At 39.2% G+C, this 19,697-nt stretch overlaps 1 protein-coding gene across 1 annotated transcript in view; it reads left to right on the top strand.

Moving 5' to 3' along the window:
* FAT4 (FAT atypical cadherin 4) overlaps positions 1–19,697 on the top strand; it is a gene marked incomplete at both ends in the record, with an annotated part of 122,684 nt that overhangs the window by 85,240 nt on the left and 17,747 nt on the right. Inside the window, 3 exons of the mRNA XM_010150897.1 lie at positions 501–1,423; positions 2,178–2,352; positions 18,423–18,603. Of these exons, the coding sequence (XP_010149199.1) occupies positions 501–1,423; positions 2,178–2,352; positions 18,423–18,603 (1,279 nt within the window). The remainder of the gene's footprint in view (positions 1–500; positions 1,424–2,177; positions 2,353–18,422; positions 18,604–19,697) is intronic.

The raw sequence follows: 19,697 nt of genomic DNA, 5'->3' as shown, positions 1-19,697 counted from the left end.
TAATTGGATGGAAGAATTCATTAAATAATTACATTAATAATAACGTTGATTGGTTGAACTGTGGAGAATGAAGGAAAACAGTTGATCAGTGAGCAGCAGAACTAATGATTCTGGGTTTCTAAAGGAAAACCCTTCAAAACCTTTATCCCTAAGCATTGTAGATAGTGAAAAATTACACATGATGCCACGGTGCAGGTCCTGCTGCATGAAATGCGGAGAGGGGGGAGTCCTGCCGGCAGGTCCCTCCACAGCTGCTCCAGGTAACATCCTTCCCTCTCTCTTTTCAATTCTTATCAGAAAATAATTATTTCAAAGTCTTCTGCTCCACTGTGACACTTGGCTGAAATTACCTGATGGATTCAAAGACAGTCATAAGGAGGCTGAACAGAAGGCATGTTTGTACAGCCCTCATTTCTGTATGAAATGAGGCCAGAAATATTTCTATCTAGGTTGGTGCGATGAAGTCATGCTCTCTGTCTTTCTTCTCCCCACTCCACCAGGCTCCAACTCACAGCTGTCCTTCAGCATCACGTCCGGGGACAGCGCGGGGCAGTTTGGCATCGACAACAATGGGGTGCTGAGCATCAAGGAGCCTTTGGACCGGGAAAGCCAGTCTTTTTACAGCCTCGTTGTGCAAGTCCACGACATGGCCCCTCTCCAGATCTCCAGGTACACAAGCACAGCCCAAGTTTCAATCATTCTGCTGGACGTGAATGACAGCCCTCCCAGCTTTATCTCCCCGAAGCTGACCTACGTCCCAGAAAACACTCCGATAGATACAATCGTGTTCAAAGCGCAGGCAACCGATCCGGACAGTGGACCGAACAGCTACATCGAATACAGTCTGCTCCGGCCTCTGGGAAACAAATTCAGCATCGGTACTATTGACGGCGAAGTGAGGCTTACCGGAGAGCTCGACAGAGAAGCTGTGTCCAACTACACCTTGACTGTGGTAGCCACAGACAAGGGCCAGCCCTCCCTTTCTTCATCTACGGATGTGCTGGTTATAATCTTGGACATTAATGACAATAACCCACTTTTTGCCCAAAAGCTTTATAAAGTAGAGGTGGGGGAAAATACTTTGACAGGGACGGATTTAATCCAGGTGTTTGCTACGGACGGAGATGAAGGTACAAATGGACAGGTCCGCTATGCCATCATGAGCGGAGATGCCAATAACGAGTTTAGAATTGATTCTGTGACAGGGGTGATAACAGTTGCCAAGCCTTTGGACAGAGAGAAAAAGCCCTCCTATACATTGACAGTTCAGTCAGCAGACCGCGGGAGCAGCCCGAGGACTGATACCACGACAGTCAGTATTATTCTGAAGGACGTCAATGATTATATTCCCACATTTGAACTTTCTCCCTACTCTGTGAACGTCCCTGAGAATTTAGAGATGCTCCCCAAAGTTATTCTTCAGGTGAGTACATACAGCAAATAAATGCGTAGCTCCTACAATTATTAGCATGTCTCAGTATACGTTATTAATATATAGTGTCTTTTCCTCAAAAAACAAAAATGTGCAAGGCAATTGAAAAGTTGCCTCTCGTCTGTAATCTGACATGCAGTGGTTGTTAGCTGGTTTTTACTTTTTGTTTTTTTGGATGTTTTGGGGTTTTTTGCTTGTTTTTTTTTTTTACCAAAAGTTTATATTATGCTTTGGTGTTTTGTTTGTCTTTTCCCTACCTACCTTCCCACCTGCACTGGGACTTTAAGAGTTTGCTCTGTCTCTCATCTCTGTCTCAATTTTCATGCAACAAATCTGTCAAGCTGATCATTGCCTACATGGGATGGGGCTCTGTGCCAGACACTGAAAGAGCACTAAATGGATTCAGGACATGCAATACTTGCTTTGGTATGGAGTTCAGCCTATACCAGATCATATGTGGTTTTCACTGAGCCCCAACACAGTCTTTACTGTATTTATGCTTGAGAAAAATAATTAATTGACTATTTAATTCTTTCAAACTATGCTTTTAAGTCCATCACCACAGCTATGTAATTTTTACAATTACAGCTAATTTACACTAACCCTTAAAGCATTTGGATTAATTCAACGTATTATTTTAGATTATTGTCATAGAGAATATTTCCTCTACTGTAGTAAAATTTTACAAACCCTGTGTTCATCAGTTCTTAATATTTTTTCTCATGTGTTTGCATTGATTTTGTAGGTTGTAGCAAGGGATGATGATCAAGGCCTAAACAGCAAACTTACTTATGTGCTGGTGGCTGGAAATGAAGAAGGAGCCTTTACTCTCTCAGCCAGTGGAGAGCTGCGCTTGGTGCAGAGCCTGGACCGGGAGGCAAAGGAGGAGTACATACTACTGATCACAGCTGCTGATGCAGGTAAAGTAAATGGACAGTCTCTTCTGGTGGAAGATTGGTGTCACTTGAAAATATTGCATTCTGGGTAGAAAAGAAATATTTTCATGAGGGTTCGAAACTTTAGCGGATGGAGATTGGTACCCAAGCTTCAGTTTAGATCTCCGCGGGGAGATCTGAGGTTACCTGATGTGGAAGGGAGTTACGTTTCTGGAAATCAGGATTTTATCATTATGTTTAGTTGTCTGATATTAGTAGGACTCACCACAGATTTAGGTAGGTTGATTTTTGCCCTGCAGTAATAAGTAGTCCTACATAGGTCATAAGAGCCTTGTGCATGGCAATAAAAACCCAACATAAATTACAATAAAATCCAATATAATTTGTCATCAAAAATGTGCAAACAGGTCACATCAGTGGACAGAAAACAACTATAGACTACTCTGTCAATCTTGACAAAATCTTGCCTCTGAAAGCAATGACAATTTACGTTTCAACATTTTAATTTTCTGCTTTGCTCAGCATCTAGTCACACCTTCGCTCCAGAATCCCAAATGTATTCCAAGTTCCCTCAGTTTAAAAAAGGACATGAATTCCTGTTATGAAGATTAATTTCACTTTCATCTGAGATGTCTGTGCACAAAATTTTGGTTTAAGATTTTGATATGAATATTAGTAACAAAGACATCCTGCATCATATTCTGGACTGATCTCTGGTCCCCCATGGTCTGATAGATTTGATTTACTGCAGAGCTTGTTCGTACTTCCTCATAATAAAAATAGAAGCAAACCCAACTTGTTGACAAGTGGATAGAATTCTGTTTTCTGGCATATTGTATGCAGTATCTTGTGTCAGTGACAGTATCTATGGCTTATATTTTCCTCTTGCAGCAGTGCTCAGGTATTTTGCAGTCTGAGCACAGCTGAAGCTGCAGAACACAATTTTAGGACTTGACGTATCATTTGTCTTGTACTTGGACTAGAGATACTATATACTTAGTATTTTTCAGACTGGCTTTCCATTACTCTGTAGCCACAAACTACTCACTTGTGACTTGGACTTGCTTGGGCTTGACCATCCTTATCTTCCTTCAGAAGCTGAGGCTGGATTTGTAATGGAAAGCATATCCTTGACATCTGTTTACTCTCCCAGTCCAAGCTGGCAAGGGTCAGTTAGGACTGTAAAAAACGTACTAGCTCTAATATCCAAAGACTGAACTGATAAGGGGTGTCACACCCAACAATTATTGTCCTTCTTGGAAGAAGGAAGGGAGAAAGAAGTCAGCTGTGCACCCCACCAAGCACCATGTGTAAGCCAAGAGTTTGACAAGAGTATATTCTTTTCCTAGACTGGTTCCTAAAAAATATGAAACCCAGGAGATTTACTGAACCGTACCAAATGAAAATATTTGTGTCGGGAGATCTCTGGGTTTCAGATAATCCAGGGGAGACTTTAATACATGAAGTGTGCATGTAAGTGGCTGACAAGAACAGCAGCATGTTTTATTAGTTCCTGTGTTTAGACATGTAGATATTATGCTGATTAAACACTCTTTAAAGCTGGGTTTTTAAAATTTGCTATGTTCTTATAAAGCTATCTCACAAATGTTATTCCTTCCTATCAGTGGTAAAAGGTACTAGCAAAAGTGTTCAGAAGTAGATATTCGGTAGTAACTTTAAGCTAAATTTAACTGGTTTACTGTGTTTAAGTTTACAATCTGACAAATTCACAGTTGGTGTGATTTGGTATAGTTTTCAACAAGCCTGGTGAATAACTCTACATAATGTCTTCTGATTAGACTGAAAACCTGTTCTAAATTCATGCCATCAAAGAATACATTTAAAACTACGTTAGTACTGATTTATCTAAATTTAAAATAACACAGGAAAGTGTGCAGCTTCAGTAGAAGTCAATGCCAGAACTTCCCTTGATTTCATAGAAGCGGGATGTGGACCATATTCATAATAGACACTTTAAGTGCTTTAAACATATTAAATAAATAATATAAAGTACTTTAAATATTTAAGTGAATATATTAAGAAATTCTAGGGTATCCCTAATATGTTTGAATTAGTCATACTAGGTTCAAGCAGTCTGGATGATAAAGAACATTCTGGCATATAATTCATTGTGGACCTCCTAAAAAGCCATGTTTGTCACAATAATGTGGAACAAACAAACCAAATTACATACTCTGGGATTTCTGTTGAGCTGTGTCTCAAATTTTATATTACTATAAATTACATTATCATACATAGAATGTACATGTACTTCTGTAGATATTTGGCAGCTGATTTAGAAAAATATTATCTGGGAAGAAGCCTTTTAAAGAGAGTTGCAGCTTATCAGAAGAAGAATGTGTTTTTAAAGAAGGAAATATTTTTTAAAAATGTACAAAACACTGCAAAAGCTACCAGTGTGGCTGTGTGATGGGTATCCAGGTGGTAACACACTGACTTTTGCTGGTCAGTACCTACATCATTAAATCAGGTAGTTCTAGCTGTAGTAGCAGAAAGATGGCAATGGCACAGTCTTGAAATGGGTAAGAAAAGTAGTTTTTTTCAGTATTATGTTCCTGAGCAGCTGCTTAACATTCATAAAAGCACCTCTCACAGGCACATCCAGCTCTTTGCCTAACATAACTATTTCTTTAGAGTGTCTTAGTTTGGTTTTGTTTGATAATGCTTAGAAAGAAGGATTTTGTGTAGAGACAATTCAGCCAGAAATGCACATGGAAAGCAGGTAGTGCTCCTCTGTAGGAAAGCAATGCTTGCCAAAACACTGAAGAGAGCAGACTTGTCTGAAATCATCCACATCCGTATTATCTTTGAAAATAAATCAAGGGAAAGGTATTATACTTTGCACTTTGAGTTTGGCTTCTATTAACTGTAATGAACAGGCTTTCACATTGTCTTTAGCGGCCCAAGAAACAGTCTTGCCATATATGGGGCATCTTATTTTAGAGGTTTTTTTACAGATAAAAATCATGGTAGAAATCCAGATGCAGTTAACTCTGGAAATGTCTGGGTAGCACATAAATTCTGTCTGTCCAACCCACTTCCCATTTTTCTTAGGATCTGCATCTCAATTTTTATAGGCAACACTGACTGGTTTAAAACACTAAAAGACAATATCCTGCTCCTATAGAAGTCTGTGCCAACTCCTCTCTTTCTTTCAAGGAAGCAGACACAATACATACTTCGAAGCACCTTTAGACGTAAGAGCTGATGGATTACCAACTTGGTTTTGGCTGTCTTCCTGATCACCCTATACTTAATCAAATGTTTCTTACTTCTCTTATGCTTATTATCACTTCATCAACTTGTGACTGTGGTTCTTACAGTGTTACCCTAGCTGGCATATAGGGACGTGGATGGAAGAAGGACTTAGAATTTTTTTCTTTTTGTATGTACAGTTGTCAGTCCAAAACCAATCTGTGGCCTCAGGAGGGGCAGCAGCATTGGTAATGGCTGTTATTTCACCCCAAGTACTTTATGGGGTTTCTAGCATGCATTGGTGGTGTCTGTACGTAGCAGGTGAAGGACTGGGAGACAGCGAAGCAGCAGCCCGTGCAGCGTGAGCTGGCAGGGCTGCATGGGATGCGGTGCCTGTGCTGGCTCAGAAATCTCTTCTGTCATGCTGTGCAGGTGTGCTTTTCCAGAGCCCGGATCTCAGTCCTGGGCACAAGAGAAGAGGTGTTGAGCTACTGAGAGTTGAGGTACTGGTAGGTCAGGTGGGGGTCGCTGGTGGGTCCGCATGCACCAGTGATGGAAATTAGGACAGTTGTTGAAAAAATGCTTTCCCAAGCAAGGGCTTCCCTCAGGCCCAGAGAAGTCAGTCATGATATATGCATCGTCCTGGCTCTGCCCCAGATATTCCTTGGCCTGGCCTGCTAATCCTCCACCCAGTCCTCAGGGTAGATCTTGAGCCGGCAGAGAGTCTTTCCTCCACACTGATAGAACATTTTCTGGTGCTTGGCTCAGTGATTCGTGGCTGCACAGTCTGCTTCATGCTGTTGCCACAAGACAGTCTGCATAAAGGTTCTTGATTTCAACCTCGTGTTGTTATCACTCTTCCCTCACTTCTGCACTTCCACCCTGCTCTAACTGCTGCTGGGTCTGAGATACCAGACTGCCGCTCTAGGCAGTGGGGGTTTACAAAGACACAACCATCACTGGAAACATTTGGCATCTTCCAGAGCTGTACACCTGTGGTTTTGATCAAGAAATACAATATAATCCAAGTCCAAAGTTTAACCGTCCCAATTTAGAGCCCCTCTTGCAGCACAAGCTGTAAGACCAGAGTGCATGAATTATAAATATAATGACAGGCAAAATGATGGACTATGGAATAACATGATAGTGTTTTTCCCAAAATGTCTGCTAACATAAACGCCAAGAAACCTACATGTAACTATTTGAACATGTCTTTATGGTTCTATTTCTACCCTGTAAATAATTTGTTTTGCTTCACTACACCCTTCTTCATGGCAAAATAGTTGGGAGAAGAGACTTTCTAAATTTTTTTTTCACCCCATCTGTTGGGGACGCAGCACTGGGTAAACATTCATTTCTGGCACCATGACAAGAAGTGGTGCAACCGCTTTTATCATCCCTGTCCTCTTTGAGCAATTTTCTGGAGCAAATGTTAGCATTCCAAAAGTCTTCCTCCTTTTATTTATTGGTTGCAGGGATGTCGAATAGTGCATCTGGAAATCTGCTAGCTGTCCTACTAAACTACTGTTTAAATAAACTGCAGCCACCATCTCTTGATTCGGTTAGTCAGAATAGCACTTTGCCACAACAAAGCCAAAATCAAAATGTGATGTTTCTAATGAGAAGCTGTGTTCCTGTGGGTAATTTAATTTTATTTTAATTTTCTTTAAATAATGTATTTACTGATTTAGATAAATGATTCTGAAAGAAAGGAATCATTGGACTGGTTATTATATTTTGTTAGCTGTTCTTTGTATACATTCCTGGACTGTATGAAAAACAACCATATGGTTTTTTCTTCAGAAATTGTTGGCCCCCGACTTGTGCATTCTTTCCCTCAGGAATGCAGGAGGGCAACCAAGCAGAGAGGTTATCCTCCTCAAGTATTCTCTTTTGAGATAGGCTATTGGTTCTCTTCAGTCCTAAAATCAAGTGAAACCTGACAGTGTAATTGTATTGATTTTAACGTATTTTATGACATTTCCCAGTTTAGGGTGGCAAGTAAAGGACAACTGTGTTTTCTAGTAATGGTAAGAAAGAGTCTCGAGGGTTAACACTGTGTGAGATTTATGTGATGAAGTTTAAAGACATTTATACTCATCCTGTTTTCTTACCACACACTGTATATCTACTCAACAGACAATGAAGAGACGTTGCCTGAAAAGAATGAGCTGTACTTTGAAAACAAACTCACTTATTTTAAAATCTTGTTGCTGTCAAAATGAACAAGCAACTCAAAAGTTTCAATTAGAAATGTTCTGTTTTCAAAGCATCCTGTGCTATGCCTAAATATACGCATTGCTTCAGGCTTTGGTGAGCTAAATGAAGCTGACGTATGCTTACCTTGGTGCTTAGCAGTTTGCATAATGATTGCTCTCTTCAGTGGTCTTGTTTTATGCCACACCTGTTTTGAAATTAATATTGGTTTCTGTACCAGCTCCATTTATTTCCTTGTCTTATGGAAGCTCTTCCTCATGTCAATGCCTACTTAACTCTAGTTTTATTGGTATATTATTTTACTAGTTTTATTATTTCTGCTCTTATGATACAGGCACTAAAACTATAGTTTTAGTAGTTTTGCATGATTTTTTAATTTATTTCTAAATCACACAATGGGAGAACTGAAATGGCAACAAAATTATCCGTGAGTTCGTGGTGTACATTTTGTCTTACTATCACTTAAAATCAAGAGAGAAGAGAATTGAGAGTGGCTTTTTGCAGTTGTGGGAATCTAATAGCAGGATCTTACCCTTTCACAGGGCCTAGAAACTGTTAGCACTTTATAATTTTTTTATTTTCTAAAAGACAAAAGCTCGAAAAGCTATTTAGGAAACAAGTTTATGGCAAAGTCAGTCTGATGTGCCCTAGAGAATAATTGTCAAGGAAGAGAGCGTATCCATGTCTATATGATGTGACACATTAACATCCCACTGGAGATGAGGGCTTTGGCCCACCCCTTCTGAAGACCACTCCTGCCCCAGAATACCATTTGAGGGATTTAGTCTTGTATTTGGAGCTGAAACTTCATTATTAGATCACTATTTTCATTATATGAACTATTTTCAAAATAGTTCAGCGAGAGCCTCTGGACTAAATCCAAGAGTCTGTGTTCTTGGGTGCAGTGTGGCAGAGACATATATTCAGCTTGGCAAAGGGCTCTGGCTGGCCAGCGCAAGCTGAAATATCTGTGAAAACAATGAAGGTTTTTTCACTTAGGTTAAAATCATGGACAGAACTTCAGTTGTGAAACCAGCTCAAACTGTTGGTGGAGTTTATTTGGACAAGGCAAGCAGAGTTAGAAAGTCATATTAAAGATGTTTATTCACTGTAGTTCAGACATATTTGTGGACTAAGTCCTCTGTGTGGATGTATGCCTCTCCATTCAAACATTTCTCACGTGTGTAATTCCCTTTCTGCACTCTGTTGGGATTATGGAGAATCCAGCATGTAATTAATGGTCTTATGTAGGATGGGATAAACTGCTTCTAGCTGAGGTGGTTGGGTCAGCTGTTCTCCATTTCACTACATTCAACAAAAGAAAAAGTAGGGAAATTATTTTAAACAATGTAAGATCTTCTGATTTGTGGTTATTAATGTATCTAAAAATCAACCAATTACTAAACTATAGTGTTTAGAATTATCATTCTTTAGAAACAGATCTTCAGAGATTTTGCATTGACAGAAACAGGGGCAGAAAAGTTTTGAAATTAAGGTGTTGGAAGAGAGCCAGCTATGGCAGAACTGATGTGGGAGGGGGGCATCAAGCACAGTGTGTGCATGTTTGTGCTTTGCAATATAAAAACAAACAAATAATAATGTTATTCAGGTCCAAGTGCTGTTGAGGAGAACTCAATACCTTCACCTCAGTATGGATGCTAATCCTATATTTATTTTGTTGGCTGATGGTTTTTGGTGTTTGTTTGTTTTATTTTTTTAATAGACAAGCAGAATCCTAACAGTGTTAATGTATTTCTCTTCTAGAGTCTAGAAAAGCATAAGATAAAATGTAGTAACACAGCCAAAAGTTTTAGACTCTCTACAGACATTTTTGGAATTATAGTTTAAAATATCAAGTTTTATTAGGTAACTAAATCTTTCATCTCTTTGTATCACTCATAAGTAAAAGAAATCCAGAATATTGGTAGGAGCATCATTATTTATTAAGAATTTTGATTAGTCTGAATGTTGGTGAGAATTCTTGTTGTCCCTTTCAAGGAACATAATTTTATGTCACCTAAAAAGACTGTGTGTGTGTGATGGTCTTTCTTATTCTACCAAGTTACCTTGTCATTAATGAGGGAAACAGGAGTATCCAGTAATTCAGTGTTGTTTTTCATCATCTGATATTTCTTACAAGAACCTTGTAAAAATAACAAAGGAAAAAAATAGAAATAAAGGGCTACAAATACCAGCTTTGCCAGGGATGCATGTGCTGTAAACTCTTAAATCTGAATTCTGCTGCTTCTTAAAGTGTTAATCTAACAAAAATCAATTAACATATTCTTTAATGCAGGATTACAGATTAGTGTGGTTAAAGTTTGAAATATTTTCAGTCATAAATGATAAAAGTATTGATCTGTGGTAAGCTGAGATCAACTCTACTAAATACTCTAGTTCAAAGAAGTTCTTACCACTCTTTTTCAAGTAGCTTATCTGCTTGCTAGGGATATTTTTTTTCTCCTTTATTTCCATCCACACTGAGATGGAAATTTCCATTGCACAGTTGGAAAAATGTCCTTTCTTGCTTTGGTTGAAATACCATTGCTTTCTCAAGTTGTGTGATTAAATCTATCCACCCGCATGTTCACAAAAGACTCGTGGGCACTTACCGTAATATGTAGCAAGTATGCATGGGATGCAGTCACTTTAGGGGCCTGCTTAAATTGGTGTGAAATTCATTAAACAAGCCAGTTATTGCCCTGATCCTCAGTCTCATCTCACATGCATGGTCTTAAGGTCTACTTCTCCTCCCAACCCTCCTGCTGTTGCAGTACAACTTTATTGAATGCATATTGGACAGTTAGGCACTTAGCAGTAAACAGTTTATTGTGAACATAGACAGGGGAAGTGATGAAGAAGTGAGAACTGAACATATGAAATACATGAGGATAGTTCAATTTACATTGAGTTTTGCCATGGTACAGAAAACCATTGTGCAGTATTGATCCAAATGAATCAACACATGACTGTCAGATCTTTATTGTTGTCTTGGCTTTCTTTTTGCCCTTTTTTTTTTCCTTTACTATTATTTCTTAACTTCTTGATACTAGCTTGAGGGTGAAAAATAGATATATCTCTGAAAAATGTTTCAGGTAGGTGTATTTAAACTGAAAAACAAGCTAGAATATAGTGCTCTAATATGTAGTATTTAGTAGACAATCAAAAATTTGAAGGAATAAAGAACTGGCAGTTTGTAAATTTTCAGCCTGTTGCACTTCCTTTCATCTCTTCATTCATCCATCTTGCTATAATTAGTTTTGAAGTTTTAAATGAAAAATAATTTAAAATTATTGTTCTTCTGCTTACATCACTTTTATATGAAATTCTACTTTAAATGTGCTAATGAGTTCTCTGAATGTAATCCATTTTGCAAAAGAATAAGATAACTAGAGTCATCATCATGCTATGCAATTTCTCAGTATTTCTTTGAGAAATACTAAGATTTTTCCAGTCTTGGTGGTCTTAAACTATTTTTTAAAACACCTTATAAATTGAAAGTATGCTAGCTCATTCCTCAAATACAAAGCTACAATTTCAGGAAGCCTTAATTGCAAGAATAAAACAAGTAAAACATGCACATATGGCCTGAACACTTATCCTGCTGGTTAATCTTCACTTATTTATACAGGGTGTTTTTAAAGCATAATTCAAAATCATGCATTACAGGAATTTCGCTGTGGGATATTCAGGAGTCACAAGCAGTCAAAAATTGCCTTAGTCAGCAGTCCCTGCAGGAGCCAGATTCTCTATTTTTTCTGTTTACAGCAATAACTTATAACAAGAAGTAATTTGGTGGTTTTAAGAAAATATTCTTTTAAATGTCTCTGCCTTTCTATTAAGTTGCTGTTCCACTTTCTTTAAATATTACTTCGGTCACCAGAGGCCTTGGGGGTGCACATGGTCATGCCTACCCTCACAGAACTGCCTGCAGTGTGGGTACGGGGGATGCACCCTTACGACCAGTCATTTGTCAGGTTTTATTATGAACATTATAATCACCTGTGAAAAGTTTTCCTTAAAAGATTCATTTTTCTGAAACTTGGTTGGAAGAAGGGAACTTCTCCCTCTGGAAATAAATGCAGTTCTGGCTAAGAAACCTGCAATACCTGTATCCTTCTTTTCTAAACACCGTCTCCAGTGACCTGTACCTTTGCTGTTAATAGATTACAAGTGTGTGTCAAGGGGTTTATGGCATGTGGGGTGAATGCTTGTGCCTGTTGTGGAAGGAGAATGAAACCTACAGCCGCAAGTCACTAGCTGCCATCTGCTTATGTCAACCCCGTGTCCAGCTTACACTGTGGGCGGTGGAGCAGGACTTAGCCTTTCCTTCATATGTTCTTAAATGTGCTAAAAAAAAGTAGCAATGGGGAAAAATGCTACACGGGAGGAACATATTCTCTACCATTTTTCAGATGTGTAAGTGATAAGTATATGATAACATGTATGTGTAGGAAGAGATTGTTACACAGAACAGCTTGAAGCTGTGCTGAGTATATATTATACTTTTACGTGGTTACATGTGTTTTGTCTTTGGTCTGTATCTGTGTTCCAGTAGGTCCAGCTCTGTAATAGTGCCACGGCTTTTTTTCCTCTCTGGGAATCTAAATCAACATATCCAGCCAGGATGAATATTTGTGGTAAAATCTTGTAAAAATAACTACTTATTTTTCTCATTTTGCATATGCACTTTCTTTCCTGTTCCTAGTAAATAAGTTAATTTAAGGTCATCCACGTTTCAAATCAAGCTTCATGTGCTCTAGAAATCCAAAGCACAGTGCCAACTAGTTGCATTTTAACTTACTCTAGCTCCATATTTATTTTAAAACCCACCAGTTGTGTGAAGCTCAACACACTCTATCTGCATTTAAATGCATTTAGAAAGATTGGCCACTTTATTGTGAGAAAGGCTTTGTTTACTTGAGTGGAAAAGTTAATGCTCTGTAATAACACATACAACTTCTAGTCCTGGGACTCATTCACAGGGTGTTTGACTGGAGAAGTGAAATCCGCTTTGTTGCAAAGCAACACATTTCAGTGAAAAAAAATTCCATTTCTGTTAAATCGCTTTCCTATTTTCAGGGTAATGATGTGTTTAATTTACCACAAAACATGGTAAACTCTCTGCCCTATGAGTTCTGATTAGTCATTTAGATTCATTTTCTTTAAGTGTAATCTCTTTTTTTTCATTCATTGAAATGTATCTGTAGGGGTTTTTTTGCTTAATTTTATTGTTAGTTTTATAACACTTAATTTTGATATTTTAATGCTGGCAAAAACTTTTTGAGTTCCTGCTTTCTGAAAGGAATGATAGTTTTACTATCTGCTGTGCTAACCATGGCACAGACAGGACCCAGAAGCCATTAAAGCTTCAAACAATATGTGGATAACATGCTGAACACATTCTCCTATTTCTAATTTTTACTGTGAGCCGTACAGTATGGCACAGCCGAGATAATTTCCAATAGCATCATCTTTTCCTGAGTTTTCTTGAAGAATGTAGATGGTTTTGCAAGTTTCCTTCAATTGTTTTCTTTTACGGCCCTAGTCCACTAATTACTCGGATTATTCCTCACTCATGTTGGTGTCCAGCTATGGTGTAGAGGGCTGAACATACGCTGCAGCAGACGGTGCCATGTGTTTGGGGATTAAAGGAAGCCAAAACAGTTTACCTTCCCCATTCCCTGGGACAAGGGTGGCTGAGGATAGCAGGTGGTGTTCCCTTCTTCTAAGGGTGCATGAGTAGGCCAAGGCGAAAGTGAAAACAGTGTTTAGGTTCATCCCTTTTGGACAGCTTTGTGACTTGCAAGCATTAGCACAAATTAGGGGAATGAGTGATTTACGATGAGTTCACCCAGAAATGCATATTGTCCTCTCTTTGCTGGTTATCCTGCATTTGGGAAGTAGAAACTGTCAGGTTAAATGACATTTCACCCCACCGTCATCTTCCTGCACTTAGTTTCCTTTCTTCTACTTGCATTGATGCAGCTAGCCATTATTTTTTGCCCCCTTCTCCTGGATGGGGTGAGCAAATGTCAAGAAGGCTTGCTATCATTTCTAAGCTGACACATTTCCAATATCATGTTTTTGTGGCAATCAGATGCAAGCAAGTGTGGGTGAATGGGGTGGAAGACCAGCTTGTAGGTCTTTGCCAGGGAGAAGAGAGGTCCTGCCCCCGTGCTGCCGCCTGCTCACCCCACGGTCCCCCATGGCTGTTTATTCATGTCACCTCCTCAAATGTCGCATGCGGAGAGGGGAGCCACAGCCCACTGCTGGCCAAGCCCGAGGTGGCCTCTTGTAACCTCCCGCTGTAACTCGTCCTCTGCCAAGGGCCTCCTGGGAGCCGGCTCCCAAGGTCTGCTCCTTCTCTCCGTCCCCAGACACATGTTTACTTGCAGATGTAAGCAAAAAGCTTAAATTTTTGGAAGAACATCCGTGGGAAGCAATTTTCTTCCTGAACTCAGCGTTACTATTTTGACACTATCCCAGGTTAATCTTTATTTCAACAATGATGTGTGGACGTTTGTGGCACTGTCTGCTTAATGTATATGTACAGCTGTCACCTAGAAAATGAACTGTTTGGTTCATAGAAACAGATCACAAGCACACAGAGATGGGAAGTTTGAAATAATAATAATATATTAATGTCATCATCTTTTAATTTTTAAAGATTTGGTATTCACTGAACAGTCAATCCCATATCTTGTGTATGTCAATCCCATATCATGTGTATAGCTAACTTTATGTTCTCTGGTTATTAATTATGTTTCATTCCTCTGCACTTCAGAAAATATTTTTTCCGTATAGATATCCTTAGCCTCTGCGAGACATGGTATTTTGAGATTTGAAAAAAACTCTATTAGTAGTATAGCACTAGGAAAATGCTCTGAATGGTGTCTGACAAAGAAATAGTTGCTGCTTCTGCAGAAAAATAGTACAGATTATTATGAAAAATGAAATTTTAGTGGAAGTTCACTAAGGGAAAAGTATTTGTTTCTTTGCGGCTCTAGCCCTCAGGGCTGTTTGTAGGAGTACTCAGAGGCTTGTGTGGCTGTGTACAACATATTTATACAGGTTGTAACATGTCTGGTTTATTAAAAACAGTTTGGGGGCATCTTGGATATTTAGCTAGTATTGCAGAATTTACATGAAATTGACTAAACTTTTTAATGCAAAAATATTAAATGCAGTTTGAATAAAAAAGGGATGATGCCCTAGCATAATAAGAATAATGGATTTGGGGAAGATTTGCTATCGAAGCAAAACTAAGAAATCTGGGAACTCAGCCTGACCATGGAAACTACTTCTCTCACCACAAATATGACATGTACATTTTATGAAACCTACTTATTACCAAGGGCCAAATTCTGTGGTCCTTATGCAAGCATAACTTTCACTGAAAAGTTCACTGAGGACGGTAGAATTTGGCCCCAAGCTATTTATTTTCCATAGAAAATTACTTCATTGGTAATTTCCTCCTCTTATATTTCTCAGTAACTGCAGAAATGTGAGCTAGTCATTTAATTTCAAGTGAATAAAAAGTTTGAGGACTCTCTGTGAAATTGCAACTTTATCTTTCAGTGTAATAGAATAAAGGAGTAGATTTGTGGACGTGATGTTTTACTTAAAGGAAAAAAAAAACCATATTTTGATAACTACCTAGACAGGAAACCAATGTAGATGCATGAGTTTTTCCATCTAAGTAAAACGAGAAAGATCTTGGGTTTTGAACTGAAGAGCAGTGACTTGGGATGTTACAAACAGCTGAATTAATATTGGACTTGTGGGATGTTTCTGCCAGCACAACACAGCCACAAGCTCACGCTGAATGAGGTCTGGGTTACTTACATTGCCCTAGCTAATTTTATTAGTATGGTGCTCAGCCTTGGCTGGTGTAATCACTTCTCTGAGGCTGATCTAACATGTCCATGCTGCACTGTACAGTGCCTTGTAGACACTTCCAGTGGTGAAGTGGAATTGGAGAATAATGGCACGGAGTACATAGAGGGCTGAGGTGAGGGCTGGGATTTGACCCTTGGGGTGTTTGTTTGGTACCCTGCATATTCAGATTCCTCAGAGAGAAAAGGGGGGGCTGGTTGGAGTCAGATGGCTGAATCAAAAGCGGCTGCTGTCTGTAATTGTGAGCAGGAGAATATCCATAGCCCATTTGCAGCCATTACATCTGGCGTCCCTTTTGACCATTTCCATTGTGTGTTCAAGGATTTAGTAGCCATGCAGGAGAAAGGACAAACCCATTGTAGCGTTTTGCCATTAGCATATGCCCACATGGTGCTTTGCCAGCAGACATGAGCAGTTATTCCCTTTCTCCTCTCTTTGCCCACCATAGCACGGCACTGAGCCTGAGCTTGGTGCTCCCAGCCGGGACAGGGCCAGCCTGCAGAGCTGTGCTGGAGCTAGTCCCATCGCTGCAGCACTGGGTTACTTCTAAAGGCACAGTTTGGAGGATCTGCCGCTGAAGTTCGTTTTTGTGAATAAACTGACAGCGTGAATTTTCTGGCGTCAGCTCTTTATGTTAGTAACTACATTTAAAACAATGAGTTTCAGGTTTTAGCTGTGATTCCAGATTGAAATTCCAGATTGAATTGCGTTACTGCTGCTCTTTGAATGTGACTTACCCAAGATTAATTTCTGAATTATGTATAAATTGTTTAATCACCTGTGAAACTTAACAACTTTAAAATTTTCATTTCATTAGCTGCAAGATGAATGTCAATTAAATGTGTTTGGAGGGCCAGAGCTCGATGACACACGCAGCAAAAACCACTGAGGACTGTTTCATTTAATGCAGTAATAATAAATACTCCACGGGCAATATTTCAGTGATCAAGAATGCTTTTCCAGTCTTTTCTATCTAGAAGTGTTTGACTAAATGACAAGATGCAGGGGGGAAGAGTAAAAAATGAGTCAGGCTTATTGCCTTAATGTAACCTTCCTGGCTGAAAATATATTAATTGGCAAAAGGAATTACCTCAGACTAGAGCATAGAAAGGCCTCCATTGTGCGCACCCGTGGCGTGAAACCTATACTCTTTGGCTTGCACGTTCTTTCCTCGGTGTCATGATCCGTCCTGTCTGATCAGCAGGCTTCAAAGTCAGCCTTGCAAGATTTATCACGCCTTTCAATTGGAAGCTTTTTCCTTCAGTCCGTTTGTGCATTAAGCCAAGTTACTTTGAAATGTTTCACAGTGAAAAACCTCCTTCCCATGTAGAAACTGATCCTAGCTTCTTCCTGCGGTACAGAGTGCTGATACTTCAGCCTGCAAGGGTTAACATGTGGGAAAATAGGTCATTATTTCTTCTTTTATACAAGAGCTCAATGCCTGGAGCCCTTGCCAGGACCACATGAGACCCAAGAGCAGAGCCTACCTCCTTCCCAGCCATAAGGCTGAGGTCCAGCAATAACTTCGGGTAACAGCGACCCGATGATCTGCTGGGTTGGAAGGACTAGAGGGGTCACACAGGGGCTGCCTGTGTTTCATCCAGAGACAGCTCCGTATAATACACTTGCCTTTGCAACAGGGACTCTAACCAGTCTCTGGTCCAAAATATTTCATTATCGTTGCTTTTTTCCCAGCCCAGCAAATGGTGACTTGTTGTATCTTTTTGATAATGAAGGGGAAAGTGACACAATCTTGGACAAAACAGGCATGGTCATAATCTGTCTTTTGACTAAAAAACTCATGCGTTTTATGCTCCACTATCACTCTATCCTTTTTGTTTTATATTCAAAGAAGGGATCAATCCTATTTTTTTCAGGGACCCTCAGTGAAGAATTTGGTTAAGAGAAGATGTCTTGCTGATTCTTGGCTGAAAATAAGTGTAATACCCTGGCAATGAACTTGTAAAACTCTTCATTGTCTTTTTTTGGATTTGACAAAAGAAAAGCTTAAGCTAATAAATGCTGAGAGATTACAAATGAATGAATAAACATGCTATTTCTCACTCGTTTGTGCTCATCCGAGTTAAGTATTAGAATAACAAGGAAGATGAAGGACATAGGTTAAATAAGTTCAGTCTTATTTCCTGTAAGCTAATATCCCATCTGAGTGAGCCTTATTTGCTGCTATAGATAGTTACACCTACGGAGAAATTGAGTCTGAACAGGGTTGGAGACTGCAACCTTCTCACCCGCTCAGAGAAGGTCTCCCCAGGTCAGGGGTGCGACTGGCAGTGGAAAAGCCATGCGGAAAGCTGGGGTTTGCCACTGTTTCCACTCTATTTGTTCTGCGGATAAATAAATTGAGGTCTGGAGTCTTCACGGCTGTCAGTGTGCCACCTTTGAACGTCTTCTCTTAGAGAAACAGTGAAGTCAACCACATGTTCAAATTGAATCTAATTGTTACAGGAAGGCTTCTGAATGGTTCCAAGGCCATCTTTTTCCACTGAGCTTGTATTACAAAATGTTTCTGGAATTAGATGGAACAAGAAAAATAACCTTTTTTTTTTTTTCTTTCACAACTTGTACTTTGTGTTGAGATGCCTTTGAAACAAATCTGACCCTGTCCTGCATGTTGAATTGGCTTTCTTGCTCTGTGAACTGTGACATGCTCAAGTGCTAGGCTTTAAATAGGGGATGGCAGACCTCGGATTAGTATGGTGGTATTTGTAACCTCTAGCATTTTGTATCCCGCTTTCCCGCAGGGTCTCCTGCCCTCACTGGCACTGGAACCATTGCTGTCATGGTGGATGATGTCAATGACAATGTCCCCACATTCGCCTTTAATGTGTATTCCGCCACTGTTCTGGAGGATGCACCTACAGGGACAGATATTTTGCTCGTAAACTCCTCAGATGCTGATGCTTCTACAAATGCAGTTATTAGGTAGGTCATTTACTACTGCTGTATGTAATACTGCCTCGTACCTTGCCTGAAGATTCCCCCCCCCCCCCCTTAGTGTCCATCACCAACATACCATAAAGCTCTGAGACACAAAGTGACAGCTGAATATGTGTAGCTAAATTATTTTAGCAAATCTGACTCTTTTCGTGTTGTTTATAGGCTTTTAGAATTGTATTAAGGACAAGTAGAGTTGCAGTGTTATTTTAGTTTTTTACTGAGTGAAAAACAAATGAGTTTAACTTTCACTTGAGTGTAAATGTGAATAGGCTAGATATGTATTTCTCAATGGGTGTAGAGGTAGATGAATTAAAAAAATAAAAATGAAAGAAACCCTGATGAAACTCCAAATAATATCAAAAATGGATTAAGCCTTTCAGCTTGCAGACTTTATATATATTCTCTTTGTAAAGAAATATGATGGTAGGCAGTGAATGATCATCATTACTGACTGCTGTCAGGTTGTATAGCTTTCGTAAGGGCTTTTGCCTTCTATTCAGTGTAGCTTTTAGAATTGAGGCCTTGTAACAAAGGATATAGTTCATAGGTACAATACAAATCCTTTAAAGTGTATTCCTGAAGAAGCTAGAAACTATTGTTCTTGGAGGCTGACAGGCTTATTAAATCTTAATCGAAGGGGCTTTCAGGAAGGGCTTGCTGGGGAAAGAAAGATGTACTTTTCAAATGTCAATATCAAATATGCTGACTTTGGGGCAGAGGTTTTTGTTTGGTTGGTTGGTTTTTAAAACACACTTATGTTTATATGAAACCACTCACCCTAAAAAGTATAGAATATATTTTGTAGCTTAAGTCATCTTTAAACTTGAATTTTCAAGCTAGGCAAATCTAGAAATCAGTATCACTTTTTTGCCTAAAAATGTCCAAACTAGTGGATAGTGTTAAGTATCCACTTATATGTATAATATACATATGTTTGGGGAAAGCTTCAGTTTCTTATTTTGCACCTTAAATGGCTTTTCAAACCTAACCATAATTTAAATGACTGTTCAAACAAATTTGGATGCATTTATAATAAACTAGCCAAGCAGATACAATAACAGCCTGCATGTTAGTACACG

The sequence above is a fragment of the Eurypyga helias genome, unplaced genomic scaffold, assembly GCF_000690775.1.
Source record: "Eurypyga helias isolate BGI_N326 unplaced genomic scaffold, ASM69077v1 scaffold3074, whole genome shotgun sequence".
Lineage (NCBI taxonomy): Eukaryota > Metazoa > Chordata > Aves > Eurypygiformes > Eurypygidae > Eurypyga > Eurypyga helias.
This window is presented reverse-complemented; position numbering and strand designations above follow the sequence as displayed.